The 15,095-nt window shown below is 41.6% G+C and overlaps 6 protein-coding genes across 7 annotated transcripts in view; 1 reads left to right on the forward strand and 5 right to left on the reverse strand.

Annotated features, from left to right (window-relative positions):
• Window positions 1-15,095, forward strand: part of LOC121600081 — a 47,447-nt gene that overhangs the window by 19,699 nt on the left and 12,653 nt on the right. The window lies entirely within an intron of this gene.
• Window positions 5,539-6,482, reverse strand: LOC121600090. Of its 2 annotated transcripts, XM_041928395.1 has the most exons (3): window positions 6,363-6,482; window positions 6,153-6,293; window positions 5,539-6,086 (listed from the first exon to the last, which is right to left on the reverse strand). In XM_041928395.1, exons 1-3 carry the CDS (start codon window positions 6,438-6,440, stop codon window positions 5,721-5,723), a joined length of 585 nt encoding a protein of 194 aa, XP_041784329.1. In that variant the 5' UTR covers window positions 6,441-6,482; the 3' UTR covers window positions 5,539-5,720. The 2 variants fall into 2 exon arrangements, with proteins under 2 accessions (XP_041784329.1, XP_041784328.1); XM_041928394.1 differs by having other exon boundaries at window positions 5,539-6,293.
• LOC121600093 lies at window positions 6,974-7,857 on the reverse strand. Its single transcript, XM_041928397.1, has 3 exons — window positions 7,696-7,857; window positions 7,479-7,619; window positions 6,974-7,413 (listed from the first exon to the last, which is right to left on the reverse strand). The coding sequence occupies exons 1-3, from the start codon at window positions 7,762-7,764 to the stop codon at window positions 7,036-7,038; spliced, it is 588 nt and encodes a 195-aa protein (XP_041784331.1). The 5' UTR covers window positions 7,765-7,857; the 3' UTR covers window positions 6,974-7,035.
• On the reverse strand, window positions 8,508-9,454 carry LOC121600101. The gene is made up of 3 exons (XM_041928408.1): window positions 9,400-9,454; window positions 9,100-9,243; window positions 8,508-8,952 (listed from the first exon to the last, which is right to left on the reverse strand). The coding sequence occupies exons 2-3, from the start codon at window positions 9,241-9,243 to the stop codon at window positions 8,551-8,553; spliced, it is 546 nt and encodes a 181-aa protein (XP_041784342.1). The 5' UTR covers window positions 9,400-9,454; the 3' UTR covers window positions 8,508-8,550.
• On the reverse strand, window positions 10,227-11,015 carry LOC121600098. The gene is made up of 3 exons (XM_041928404.1): window positions 10,891-11,015; window positions 10,670-10,813; window positions 10,227-10,591 (listed from the first exon to the last, which is right to left on the reverse strand). Exons 1-3 carry the CDS (start codon window positions 10,969-10,971, stop codon window positions 10,244-10,246), a joined length of 573 nt encoding a protein of 190 aa, XP_041784338.1. The 5' UTR covers window positions 10,972-11,015; the 3' UTR covers window positions 10,227-10,243.
• On the reverse strand, window positions 12,578-13,488 carry LOC121600097. Its single transcript, XM_041928403.1, has 3 exons — window positions 13,277-13,488; window positions 13,055-13,204; window positions 12,578-12,977 (listed from the first exon to the last, which is right to left on the reverse strand). The coding sequence occupies exons 1-3, from the start codon at window positions 13,355-13,357 to the stop codon at window positions 12,633-12,635; spliced, it is 576 nt and encodes a 191-aa protein (XP_041784337.1). The 5' UTR covers window positions 13,358-13,488; the 3' UTR covers window positions 12,578-12,632.

The following is a 15,095-nucleotide window of genomic DNA, read 5'->3' on the forward strand; positions in this document are numbered from 1 at the left end:
ATTTCAATCAGATTGAATGCGCCCTTGCTATGTTCCTTTAACAGTAACTGTTGGTTGATAGCTACAATATTTTTATATCGTCTTATCAACATTAAACATTCGCACCAGCCTACCGTACCAGTGCGTCTCGTAGATAATATCCGCACCCGCTTTAACGTATCCCTTATTTTCGATCAAAAATCCACTCTCCGGGACGAAGCTCGGAACGGGCAGCATGGACGGCGTAACATTCAGCATGATCGTTTGGCCCGCCTTGTAAGGACAGCTACTTACCCTACTGTACTTCATGACGGGATCGTAAAACAATCTCACTATTCGTTCAGTGGGCGGCTTCCTATATACCTCGCAACCATCGACCCACCGGGAAAGGAGCACCTTCTGCACTGCACCATCGAACGCCCGTACCGAGTAGGAAAAGAATGCCTAGGAATAAAACACTGTGGTAAACATTCCTTTCCGGAAAGATGTAGGTATGTTTGGGGAAAATCAAAACCTTGAATTCCTTAATGTCACGCAGCGCTTCAAAATGCACCAAATATGTTCGGTTCCACTGGCGATCGCCTACCTCCACGATCGATGCATTTACGAACCTTCCATCCGATTGCAATTCTTTATGGTCGATAATAGGAATGAGCTTATGTAATAATTATAAAATAAATGATTTATTGAAATAACTGTTTTGCTCTGTTGTATTATAAGATAATACCCTCATGTCTAGCGCCCTTAAACAGCTTGCATGAAAGGTTAGAATAAACAAAACGATAATGGCTTTCATGTCTGCTGCTTGCTCCAGTGTAGCTAGTAGCTACAGCTATACTAACGATGATGAGTAGAGTTTAGACGTGGTTTCAGTTTGTATACGTGTTTGCAAAAAACTGTAAAAAGAAGATCTTTTTGTCAGTAGTCTCAAATTAGACCATTATCATACATTAGACCTAATTATCATTAATTAGAATTATTATTCTAATTTTAAGACATTAGATCTAAGAATACAAAAAAGAAAGGATCGAATATTAACAACCTGCAGTTGATAAGATTACGTTTTTTTTTCAATATTTTAGATGCAATTTGTACAGTAATGGCAATTTAATTGCTATGTAAACAAGAACAATACTGGGCAACGTACTGTTGACAAGTCCATGAAATTCAGTGATCTTTATGGTTAAATGGCTAATATGACAAATGATTATGTAAGACCTATACCAAGGAATAACACGACAAGCCTCCAAGGAATAACTCTCCAGGCTATTGTTATTTCTTACTATTAAATGTGTAAAATGAAACTCCTGTACCAACGTATATAATTAGAAACAACCAACGGTCAAATAACATCGCTTACAGAACATTATCTTCCAAATAAACGTCCTCAAAGATCTTGGCTCATAAATTGCAGCATTCCCTATTGGTTGTGTATTTCAAACGGTGTTAGGTGCACCCAGGCTATATATGACCAGTAGTGACTATTGGTCCGGTTGGAAGTCGCAGTGTTTTTCTATATGTTCTTGTTAACATTAAACATTCGCACCAGCCTACCGTACCAGCGCGTCTCGAAGAAAAGATCCGCGCGCGCTCTAGTATATGCTCGAACTTCGACTAAAAACTCACTCTCGGGGAGGAAGCTCGGCATGGGAAAATCGGACGGCGTAACGTTTACCATTATGCTAACGCCCGGCTTGTAAGGGCAGCAACTTATCCTACTGTACTTCATGACGGGATCGTAAAACAATCTCACCATTCGATCAGTGGGCGGCTTCCTGTATAGCTCGCAACCATCGACCCACCGGGAAAGGAGCACCTTCTGCACTGCACCATCGAATACCCGTACCGAGTAGGAAAAGAATGCCTAGGAATAAAACACTGTGGTAAACATTCCTTTCCGGAAAGATGTAGGTATGTTTGGGGAAAATCAAAACCTTGAATTCCTTAATGTCACGCAGCGCTTCAAAATGCACCAAATATGTTCGGTTCCACAGGTGATCGCCTACCTCCACGAGCGTTGCATTCAGGAACCTTCCATCCGATTGCAATTCTTTATGGTCAATGACTGGAATGAGCTGTTGAATATTTCAAATCAAAGGAAAAGGGTTCTTAGAATGCATAATTCTTGGATGCAACATATGGTCTTACCTTCATGTCCAGCGCTGGGACAGATTCAATCCAAGAAGTGTACAATGCTAAGACAATCCAAATCCTGTATGGCTTCATGGTTTGCCGGCTTACCCAGTTGCTGCAACTAACCAGAACTACTGGAAATAACATACGAGTTTAGTACGAGTAAAATTGTAAAATTTTAGTAAGCAAGCATAGATAATCAAAATGCAGGATGAAATAAAAAAGACTGATGGATGGATTTGTGTTCGAAGAATTGATGAGTTATTAACGATTATTGTGGATCTGTGATATTATAATCTCTGTTATGGATCACTAGCTTTTTTTCCAAAAAGCGGATTTATACTTGTTCGTATCAGATAAAACATACCAAACACATTTAGCTTTCTGTAACAAGTGGTACATAGGTTTGATCTGTAGAATAGTGAGTTTCCGTTGTTGAGAAAAGGTGACAGCATTCTCTGATGAAATGGGATAAATATATCACAAACCTCTTCTTCTTCTTCTTTGGCTCAACAACCGATGCCGGTCAAGGCCTGCCAACACACTTTTGGGGTTGGCTTTCAGTGACTTATTGATTTCCCCCCATAGCAGGATAGTCAGTCCTACGTATGGCGGCACGGTCTATTTGGGGCTTGAACCCATGACGGGCATGTTGTTAAGTCGTACGAGTTGACGACTGTACCATGAGACCGGCTATCACAAACCTCTAGTATTCGTTTTAAGCAACAACTACAGGTTGGCATTGTAAAAGTGATACACCTATTCGAGTGCCCCTGTATTGTGTTTTTTGTCACTGTGTGTCAAACTCATGGGCACATTTTGACAGCTTAATTTGTTTACTATTTATCGTGAAAAACTTACACTTAGTATTCATTTCAGTTTTCTCAGATATTATAATGGATTCAAGAAGCGAACAAATAAAAATCTTGCTTGCGAACATACAGATTAGGCAGAAACTGTCTTATCTCAATTTAAGTCGATTATTCGTCTACCGGACCATCAAGCGATACGAGGAGACATGCACGGTTGTTCCAAAGAAGAAACCGGGCAAAAAACGGAGTGTTAGGATCAAAGCGCGGTGATCAAAGCGGTAAAGGAACGAGTGCGGCGAAATCCTGCTCGCTCGGGAAGAAAAATGGCGCGTGAAATGAACATGAGTCACTTTGCCATGCAAAGTATTCTGAAAAAGGACCTTGGTTACAGAGCTTTTAAAAAGCTCTTTAAAATTCACGGCTTAACCAGCAATAATATTACCGAAAGGGTGACCAGATCTTGCTTGTTGCTGAAGACGCACGCAAGCCACAACATCATCTTTTCGGACGAAAAACTGTTCACTCTGGAGGAAACCTAGAATAAGCCGAATGATGGTATTTATGGAGCATGTATTCGGGATATAACATCCGATAAAAGCACAGTCGAACGGTATCAAAATGCGTCAGCTTGTGATGGTATGGGGAGCTATCTCGGCCAAAGGGAAGTTTCCGTTATTGTTTATCGACAAAGGCGTGAAGATCAACAAGGAGTACTATTTAGAACACGTACCATACGCTAAGAAGCTTTTTGGCAACGACAGCTTTTGCTTCCAACAGGATTCAGCTCCAGCCCATAAGGCTTCGATCGTTCAGAAGTGGTGCAAGGAGCATTTGCCAAGTTTTATCAGTGCATCGGAATGGCCTGCGTCGTCTCCAGATTTGAACCCGTTGGACTTCAACATATGGGGATACATGCTTGGAAAGTTGGGCGACGTCAAACATTTGCATTTGGACGGATTCATGAAACGGTTGTTAAAGATATGGGACGAGATGCCGGATGAAGTTGTGCGTGCGGCCTGCAACGATTTCCAATAGCGCCTACGGGCGGTTATCAAGTGTAACGGTGAAAGATTTGAAATAAATTAAGTAAAATGCAGGTTTAGTACCAATAGAAGCTATTAAAATCGATTCCTAAGAGAAATCAAACCTGGCGTCAATTTTATTACAAAAACAAAGTGTATCATTTCTACGTTGCCACCCTGTACACACCATGTAAAAGTGAATGCAAATAATAAAGCTCTGCAATGTGTATATTTCAAAATGATCGATAGTAAGCAATGGTTTACATTTAAGTTTGCATAAAAAAAACTATAAACCTTTATCCTTTGCTTTATCAATACTTGCTCTAGCAAAACTACCGTACCAGCGCGATTGTAGCACCAGCACGGTGCGCTCTTTTACGTAGGATTTGCTCTCGAACATGAAATCACTTTCCGGCATCACATTTGGTATGTGCCAGGTCGATGGCGTTACATTTAGCATTGCCTTATATCCCGGCTGGTACGGGCAGTAGATCAGTTTGCTTGAATTAGCGATAACGTCATAAAACAAACGCACCATTCGATCGGTCGGTGGCCGTCGCACGATCTCGCAGCCATCGACCCACCGGGACAGAATCTTGGTCTTGATTGCACCATTCAGCGCACGTACGGAGTAGGAGAACAGGGTCTGGAAAGGAATGACAAAACGAACATTTCGATACTGTGGATTCTCCAATATACAAACTACGAACAAACATTACATTCAAGTTTTTTACCACATGCAGTATGTCGAAATATACCAAGTAGGACTTGCTCAGCGCATCATCTCCCACTTCCACGATCGTTGCGTTCACATATTTTTCGTTGGATAAAATCTCATGGTATGAAAAAATGGGTACAACCTGCTTAGGCGGAAACGAAAGATAGCAAATTATAATAATTCCGGTCTTCCGTGTAAGCTCTAGGATTACCTTGGATTCGCATGGAACGGTGGACACCCACCATATGATGAATGTAATGAAAATAGCACTGAAACACATGAGTTTCATTCCGGAAGATTACTGGTAATAAATAAAAAAAAGTTATGGTTTGGCCCAACTCTCAGTATACCAGCGAGCAAAACATTAGCATTGAGTAAAATGAATTTTTAATTGCCATAAATGAACTGGAGTTTGTTTTTTAAATTACTTAGTGTAAGGTGCAATTGATCGTCTTTTATTTATCCATGCGAGATATCGATCGTTTACTTACATGAACATGAACATGGTTTGCTTAATATTAAACGTCCAAGAATAGAACACATATTACTTTCTATGTAAGTACATTCAAATCGCTTTGTTTTGACGTACGTCATAATTAGATAAGCACGTCCTGTGTTATTTTCAGCGCTCCGTAAAAGGCAACTGTTGATATTTGTTCAATTAAAGCATTCATTTAAAATAAGCATTGCTATTATAAACGGTTGGTTGTATTGGTTGCACTTACTTGAAACAGTCATATTGTCTAGTGACTAGTCTGGGCTGATAGCTGAGTGAATTGAAAGCTCATAAATGATAGACTGATTACTTAGATTGTATCGGATATATTTATTTCTGTGAGGATCAGATAAACGAAGTTCAGAAGAAAAAAATCCACTATAAATTTAACTCGTTTCAAGCGACATTTGGTTGGTGGTTTTAGTTTTAACAATATCAGTTGACAACTATCCAGAGGGTTGTACCTATCCATGCTCAGGAATTCTGCCTTTGCAACTCACATTAATATCAACAGTCAAGTTTTTGAAAGTTACTGATTGTGCTACCTTTCTTTTAACCTGTTAACCCGATCCGATTTCAATCCCTTTTCGCGTAGACTCGTGCATTTTCAACGTACCCTGCCAGCGCGTTTCAAACACCAGCTCCGTGTTAGCCTTTGTGAAGGACTTCATTTCAAAATAGCATTCCGACTCGGGGATCAGGCTGGGCATGGTCATAGCGTGCGGCGTGAAGTTCATCACGATGCTGTCCCCAAGCTTGTACGGACAGCGAGGTATTTTGCTGTGCTGCTTAATTTCGTCGTAAATTATTTTCACAAACCGATCGCTCGCTGGACGCCGAAGGAACTCGCACCCATCTATACTTCGCGTTAACAGCACATTGTTTCCCAATCCGGCAAGCCCCGGTACACCGAAGCTTAGTACCATCTGAAAGAAATAAACGCGAGTGAACGTCGGATCGCCTTTTATGGTGGTGCAAGGAACAGCCCGCACCTTAACGTCCCTTATCACATGCAATATTTTGAACTGTATTACATATGTTTTATTCGTCACATGTTCGCCCAGCACATCGATCCATGCGTTAACGTACTTTCCGTTGCCTTTGATGTCGTAGTATGTGACGATCGGGTAAACCTACGTGTACGGTTAACACAGACAGGATTGTGAAGTATATGATATGTTGGGCACGGTGTATGCTATTACCCTTTTGTCAAATCTAACGAAAGCCGTAACCCACCAAGTACCAACCAGTGCAATCATACAAATGTAGTATGGTCGCATCGCTTTTGTTTGTACAGGTTCAACTGAATTGGAACGCAACTGAATCGGCTGAATGCGAATCGAATACTGAAAAATGCGCTATAAGTGGTAAAATTATTGTACAGTTTTTCTCGCTTTAATTACCCCTTTTAGGTAGGTTAAGTTGAGTTCAAAATGATGATTAAAAATCTAGTATGTCTAGGTTATTTAATACGCTCATGAGCAGAGCAATTGAAGTTGCTCATTTTCACCAAAACCTGTTGGTTTATGCACAAAAAGTTGTTGAAGTAATGCAGAAATATATGAATCTTTCCTGTACCAGCGAGGTCAAGATCCTCCTGTGAGAGTATCAGAAATCGAATACGATTGGTATTTAACACTGTGACAGTGAGGTCGAAACAAAAACATTGTTTCTAGATCTGTGTACTTGCAAAGTATAGATCGGGCTTGAATAGAACATGATCTTTTTTCATGTCTTTACTAAGCCTGAGGAATATATTGTAATGGATCTTTTAGGATGTCAGAGTCGTCATAAACGGTTAAGCTACCTACATTCCATTCCTCTCCATACAGGAGGCTTTATTGACAGTCACGTGTTTGCGACTTTTGAAATCATTCATCTCGTTTTCACATTATGCGCTTTGCTCAGCACCTTCCTTACATTTTCGCGCCGGGTCATGGTACTGTGCCAGTGCGTTTCGAAGATGAGTTCCGTGCGTGCATTCGTGAAGGTTTTGACATCGAAAAAACAGTCCGTCTCCGGCACGAAGCTTGGCATGGCGAGTGAGTACGGCGTGATGTTTAACATGATTGAGTCACCTGGATAGTACGGGCAGCGTTTTATTCTACTATGTTTTGTAATTTCCTCATAAAACGCTTTGATCAGCCGATCACTGTTCGGGCGCCGTATGAATTCGCAACCGTCGACGAACCGGGTAAAGAGTGCGGTCTTTCCCACACCGTCGAATGCTCTCACGGACAGGGTCAGAACGATCTGCAATCGGAGAATCAGATGTGAGGGTGACTTACTATGTACGATGCTGCTACAGGGAAGCGTACCTTTGCATCTCTTATTGTACGTAACACAAAGAACTCCAGTATAAATGATTTGTTCAATGGATTGGCGCCGATGACGACGATCGATGAATTGATGTACTTGTCATTGCCTCTGAAATCGTAATGGGTAATGATTGGATACAGCTGTTGGACGACGACAAGGGAGGTTATTTATTGTGATAACGTATTGGATTATACTATGGATGCAGCAGAGTCTTACCATCATTTCAATTGCTATAACCCACCATGCACTAAATAATACGAACATGCACATCATGTGAGGTCGCATTCTAGCACACACTGGTCCAATGTTTGGTGCTCCTAGATCAATTGAGTGTTGGTCGAATAATAAAACCTGCACTAACAGTGTGTCAAAGACCGGCAAAATTAAAACTCTTCTCTGCCGATTAATCACTAGTTAGTTGTGCAACCGTTTAAGCTTTGCAGAAAATAAATGGTCATTTAATGATGGCAGAAATCAATGACACAACGAACTGCACGGTTTGCTGGGCAATATAATACGCAGATTTTACTACGTTTGTGCGCGCCGCCCACTAGGACCGAAAGGGCGTGGTATGCGCAAGTTGAGATGGCGTGAAGGCGTGCAGGTGTCCGTGCAGCTCGGGGATTGACAGAGGAAAAGGGCGAGCATTTTGCACTATTTGATCCTTCCGACACTTAAACATTGAGGCCATCTTGTACCATGAAGCAAAACTAATTAACTGAATTTTGACCTTTGATGGTAGTGCCTATACCATAAATCTGAAAGACTAAGTTCAACTGATTGTACACTATAGCTCGAAAGCTCTTTTTGTATAGTATCACGAGAAGTTGATAATTCGGTTTTAATCGTATAGTAAGTAACAGATGCTGGAATGTTCCACGTAATAGTCAATAATTGCATTAATGAACTGATATTGAGGTTCATTATGAATAGAAGTTAACAACACGGGAAGATAATTATTCAACGAATAATTATTTATTTCCAAAAATTGCTCAACAGTTTTAGTGTCCTTGCATGCCTTTATTCCCCTGTAATCTACCATGTAACATCAAGATAGTGTTGCTATAATTTCTATTTATCGCTCATTGGCGGCTTGGGCCTTTTGCTAGGCTGTGGTTGTACGGTAGGAAAAATGTTACCATTGATGATTCGCATCAACCTGCCGTGGTAACGCAGCTGGAACAGCGGTTGCAGTAACGCACCGGTATGGAAGCTGGTATCAAATATGAAGTTATTCTCGGGCAGAAAGCCCGGTATAGTAATGGCGGCAGGGCGCAGGTCGCGTATGTAAAACCTTTCCCGTGCCGGAATCGGGCAAACGCTCGGCAGCCGATTGTTGCGGGTCATGTGATCGTACAGCACCTTGACGAGCCGATCCGAGTTCGGACGCTTGACATAGGAGCACACATCGACGGTGCGCTGTAAAAGCCGGTTCATGGATTCACTGGACACGACGTAGTAGGCGACTGTCATCTGAAGAGAATTAAGTTACATTGATCGATACATCAAGTAAGGCATCTCTCCCTCTCTCTTTCTCTCTGTATTGCTCCCGCACAGAAATGTGCACTAAAAATGTAACGCTTTGTAACGCTTCATTTCTTTTTTAATACCCGTTCTTACCTTCATATCTTTCAACTCTCGTAGAACATGCGCCTCGTACGAAAGGCTTTGATTTGTGATAGATTCCGGGTGTTCAAAAACGTACGAAATATTGATAAGTCTCTCGTCGAACTTAGACACAACCTTATTCAACACCGGTATCATCTATGGAATAGTGTAACGTACATTGAGCTTAAACAAAAAATATTAAATTAAATTCATCAATCTCAATCACTGCCACGAAGCAGTATGTTGTATCGAAACAAAATAGTATTTGCAGTACAGTCGCCATCAAAAGCCAACCAAATGTTTCCATGTTACCGTAACAAAATTTCTCTAAATATCTTAACTTAGTTTGTAACTTTCGCACTTATCCCCGAACCCAAACTGGACAGTCGAGAAAAGTGTTTATTTGCTTATATATTTGTGTTTGTTGTTTAGCTGATTTTTAATGAATGATTAAACGCCATCATTGCTTTCACGTGCCACGTGCTATGACGTTTACAGCGGTGAATAAACGAACAAACAAAGCGATTAGCTAATGGTGTGCTCATTTGACTGTGTTTAGTGGCAGAAGAAAGCAAAAAAAAAAACATAGAAAAGTTTAATAACGCATTGAATGTGGCACACGCTTTCGTAAACGGTGTAATTACATAAAATCAAAGATATGTAGGAACATGGTGCAGCATACCTTTGTTTTAAAATTATAAAGTACTTTATTTTTCCCTTAGTTCTGTTACTATAAATAGCTACATTTGCAAAAATAAGACAAAAATAAACACTACAACACTTAGGTACTACTAAAACTGATAACCTGAATAAAGGCAAACAAACAAATTCAGCTCCAGTTTTCAGATTTCAAAACACAGCGCAATCAAATCGAAGTCCTGATCATTGACTATTATGAGTGCGTTATTAATTATTTTGCCTTCCAGAGGGCGCTGCCAGCGTGCTGGTAGTACAAGATAAAAGCTACATACAAGTGCTACAAGTGAAAGCAAGCTATTGAGCATTATATTTAATGAGAAACAGCATGTATGAACCACCTTTTTGGTTACTTTATTTTAATGTTTATTCAACAACGAAGTTTTATAGTACGGTGTACATAAAATGCATGTGCAGACTACTTCTGTAGGAAAGATTACCCATTCTTACATTGCTTTCATTAGAAAATATTTTCAATGTATCGCACCATTTTGGTAAAGTACCGGAACTCGATCAAAGTTGCACGCCGCACCTCGGAGCGGTAGAGCGTTTCCAGCACAAGGTGCGCCTCGGGCAGAAAGCCCGGCGTGGGCACATCGGACGGTCGAATGTTGCGAATGTAGTAGTTGCCGGCAGCGATAGGACACTGCAGCTTAACGTTGGTCCGTTCGGTGACATAGTCGTACACCTGCTTTACCACACGGTCGGTGCTTGGATTGCGCATGTACGAACACAAGTCGACGGTGCGCTTGATTAGCAGGGCCTGAATAGCACCATTTTCATCGGTGATATGGTAGCTAAACTGGAGCTGAAAGTAAGACAGAACATGGGTATATTGTTGTTGTCTTAAGCGTTACAGTGGTAAAGCAATTACGAGCCTGCTTACTTTAACATCCTTTAGAGGACGTGTAATATTAAACTCCAAATCAATCGATTGATTTAGAATTGATTTCGGCTGATGCAGAGCGTACGAAACTTGCACGGTGTTTGTCTTGCTGATAAACTCGATCTTTTTGCCAAACGGTATCAACTACGAAGAAGAAAGAAAGTGGTAGTGGTGCTTTGTGCTACGGGAAAGAATGCTTGTATCGTTAAAATAATCATCACCTTGAGAAAAGCACCCGTTGCTGCAAACTGTACTGCGAGTAGAAATCCAATTAGGTGGAAATTTTTAGTAAAGTACTTCATGTTTTTTTCAACGTACACGTCTACTACGCTTGCGGACAGCTTAGAATACTTGGAATGACTGAAAAGAATCAACCGTCCGATAGCACTGGGTAGATTGGCCGCGCATATGGTGTGAATTAGTCCAAAATGTTTTGATCCAATTTTAATTTTAATTACCTAATTCAGTTTCATTTTACTGTGATTAAACGATTATTTCATGAAGTTCATGGTGCTCCAAAGACTTCCAACGGTAATACCAGTCAATTAACTTGGTCATTCTTTCCAGCAGGTTCGACCGTAAGCCGGAAGAATGAGCATTTTTCTCCCCGAGTGTTTGGTGGTAAAATCTTATGTGAAAAATCTTACGTGAAATGTTGATATGAGTTCAACAGATCAATGTGAAACCCTCAAGTCAACATTGACTCGAATCATTTGTTATTTGTCATCGCTGAAGTTATTTACCATTGACGAAGATGCAAATCACTCACAGGAAATAGTTTGCTGAACCATCTTTTGTTCCATTGATAAATCATTAAAAACATTGCATGTGATCGTAAGTAACAAGATAATCGTATTCGCCCTAGAATGCGCCAAGCACCCTTACCAACTTGCCGTAGAAGCGAAACTCCAGCATAATTTCACGCCGCACCTCGTTCCGGTAAATGAGCTCCAGCATGAACTCGCTCTCCGGTATGAAGGCAGGCACCGGTACGTCGGACGGTTTCGCATTCCGTATGTAGTAGCTGCCGGGTTCGACCGGACAGCGTTCCGGCAGGTTAGAACGCTCCCGAACGTAATCGTACACTATCCTCAGCAACCGGTCGGAGTTTGGGTGCTGTATGTAGAAGCATAGGTCAACCGTCCGCTTGACCAGCGCGGTCCGCGCCGTACTATTGCCCAGGATGGGATAGTAGCTAAAATAAAGCTGCTCGCGAGAAAGGAAAACGATCACGAAACGATCAGTTACGATTGATGGGTGCGAACCGGCGGAGACGCCACGCACCTTCATTTCACGCAACGGGCTTGCAATGTCCAGTTTCATGTCGAGCGATTGTTCCGTCAAGGAATCACCGCGATAAAACTGGTGGGAAGCGTTGATGTGTTTCACCTTGCTCCTGAATTCGACCCTCGTTCCGACGGCTACGAGCTGGTTAGGTTTGTTGATTGGACGGGGGACAATCATCGCTTGATTATTAGTTTGACAGCACTGCACGCATCATGTTTGCAACAACTTACCTTTACGAAAGCGTACAGGGGGTAAAGCTGTGAGCAAAAGAGAAGCGCTAGTAACAGCGACACAGGAAGTAAGTTAGCCATACTATCCTTGGGTAGTGGGCCGCCGACCCTCCAGTCCAGATCCAGTGATCGGACTCGAAATCAATGAAGTGTACATTGTAGCGTGAAACAATATATACACCATTCAACCGGTCAAAAGATGGCAAAGTAATTACCAGATAAGGATGACCAATTTATTCGCAGATCGTACAGTTGATTGAAACATTATCTATCAATTTGTTCTCATTATTGAAAATACGCATAGAAGAATTAACCAAACTGATGAGTGTTTCCACCCCAATATTGTGCAAAAAATCAGGCCTTAATTTCATCAGTTTTTTTATATTATGTATCTTGGTTGAAGCGATTATATGAGGTCAACTAGCAATTCGGCAGAAAAGTTACTGTTACTCAGTATCTATATACCGTACCAGCTTCCCATGGAATCGAAACTCTAACAGCGTCTCATGCTTCACCTCCGAGCGAAAGATTTCCTCCAGAACAAAGTCCGCCTCGGGCAGAAAGACCGGTATTGGTATGTCGCGGAGTCTTAAGCTGCGTAAAGTATAGTGCGCCACTGGCAGAGGGCATCTTGGTGGCAGATTGCTGCGCTCCTTAATGTAAGTATAGATGCTGCTAATCAACCGATCGGATCGCGGATTGCGTAGGAAGAAGCACAGGTCCAGCGTGCGCTTTAGCAGAGAGGTTTGCGCGAGCCCATTCAGAGCAACGACGTTGTAGTTCACTGTAAGCTGTGTGTTAGCACACGAAGCAAATACAAGAGCTCATCACTGATTCGGTGAGTTCACCTTGCTGGAGGATCTATTACCTTCATGTCTTTGATTTCACGCATCACTTCGATATCACAATCGATCGTTTGATTGACGGTGGAATGCTTCTGGTGCAATGTGCACGATGCGTTGAGATGTTTACCGTAGCATCTCGTCTCTATCTTAGTGCCGACGGCGCTCAACCTTATCTGGAAAACAGAACGAAAGAGAAACATATCAAACAATGTAGTCAATTCCTTTCTGGAATGTTTAAAGCATACATTGACGGCACTGCACGGTAGCTTGAAAAGGGAAAACGAGGCCAGTACTGTCAGTAGTAAAATGGACAGCAAATATGCCATGCTGTCGGTGTGATGGCGGACACATGAAGATGAACTCGTTTGACGTATCACACGCGGTTATACTGCTGAACTGGTGCATAAAACAAGCAGACCAAAACAACAATCATCCGACAAAGGGCGAAAAGATCAAACTATGACATGAAATGTAATTGACGTGTGATTAAATCGTGGCTCGAAAAAATGACAATTACTCATACATAACAATCGATCGTGGCATGGGAATAGACAACAGTTCTTTAAAGTAAGGCGTTGTTTCGTGTTTTGATGCATTACTTTTTCCATCTTACTAAAATGGTCTTTATTTTGTTAAGCTTTGAGTAAATGCAGAAAGTTTTTGAGTAAGGGCAGACGCATTGGAATAGTATTGCAGTAGCAGTATATTCAAGCATACAGTGTTCATACGAAAAAGTTGGCATACTGATCCGTATGTTTATGCGTAATTTTCACTGTTTCGTGAAAATCGTGGCTCGAAAAAATGACAATTACTCATACATAACAATCGATCGTGGCATGGGAATAGACAACAGTTCTTTAAAGTAAGGCGATGTTTCGTGTTTTGATGCATTACTTTTTCCATCTTACTAAAATGGTCTTTATTTTGTTAAGCTTTGAGTAAATGCAGAAAGTTTTTGAGTAAGGGCAGACGCATTGGAATAGTATTGCAGTAGCAGTATATTCAAGCATACAGTGTTCATACGAAAAAGTTGGCATACTGATCCGTATGTTTATGCGTAATTTTCACTGTTTCGTGAAAATCGTGGCTCGAAAAAATGACAATTACTCATACATAACAATCGATCGTGGCATGGGAATAGACAACAGTTCTTTAAAGTAAGGCGATGTTTCGTGTTTTGATGCATTACTTTTTCCATCTTACTAAAATGGTCTTTATTTTGTTAAGCTTTGAGTAAATGCAGAAAGTTTTTGAGTAAGGGCAGACGCATTGGAATAGTATTGCAGTAGCAGTATATTCAAGCATACAGTGTTCATACGAAAAAGTTGGCATACTGATCCGTATGTTTATGCGTAATTTTCACTGTTTCATTGTCACAATGAGCTCCCAAACAACTGTTGAACGTTCGTATACATTCTCCCAACAAAACGTTTATTTCAAAGATCATACTTCAAGGTAACAGCCGTCCGATGGTCACGCAAGCATTTCGTCCGACACTCTCGTTAGCCTTCCGTAGAACCGGCACTCCACCAGCGGCTCGGAGTTGATGCCAGTGTAGTAGTTGTTGTCGAAGGCAAATCCACTCTCCGGGAAAATCCCGGGCAGCTGCACGCTGGTCGGCTTCACGTTGCGTATGTAGTACGATCCCTTCGCAATCGGGCACTTGGTCGGGATGCGATTGTTCCGCTGCATTTCATCGTAGAACTTCTTCACGAAGCGATCCATCGTTGGCCTTTTGACGAACGCGCACACATCCACCGTGCGGGTGATGATGTGATTAAGGGAGCTACCGTCCAGCCCTACCACGTAGTAGGAGAATGTTGCCTACAAAAATACGCCCAGAAGGAGGAGGGTACACAAGCAACAGGAAGCCCACACTTGCAATACCCACTTACCTTCATGTCCTTGATGTCGCGGTGTATCTCCATCTCGAAGGTGACCGTTTGCTGCGTGAGTGTGTCGGCGTTGTTCAGGATGCGCGTCACGTTTATAATGTTGGTGTTGTCTTTTATTACAATTTTGCTAAGCACTGGAATGAGCTGGTGTGGTGTGGAGTCGAGCAAT

The sequence above is a fragment of the Anopheles merus genome, chromosome 3L (genome assembly GCF_017562075.2).
Source record: "Anopheles merus strain MAF chromosome 3L, AmerM5.1, whole genome shotgun sequence".
In the NCBI taxonomy this organism is placed as follows: Eukaryota; Metazoa; Arthropoda; class Insecta; order Diptera; family Culicidae; genus Anopheles; species Anopheles merus.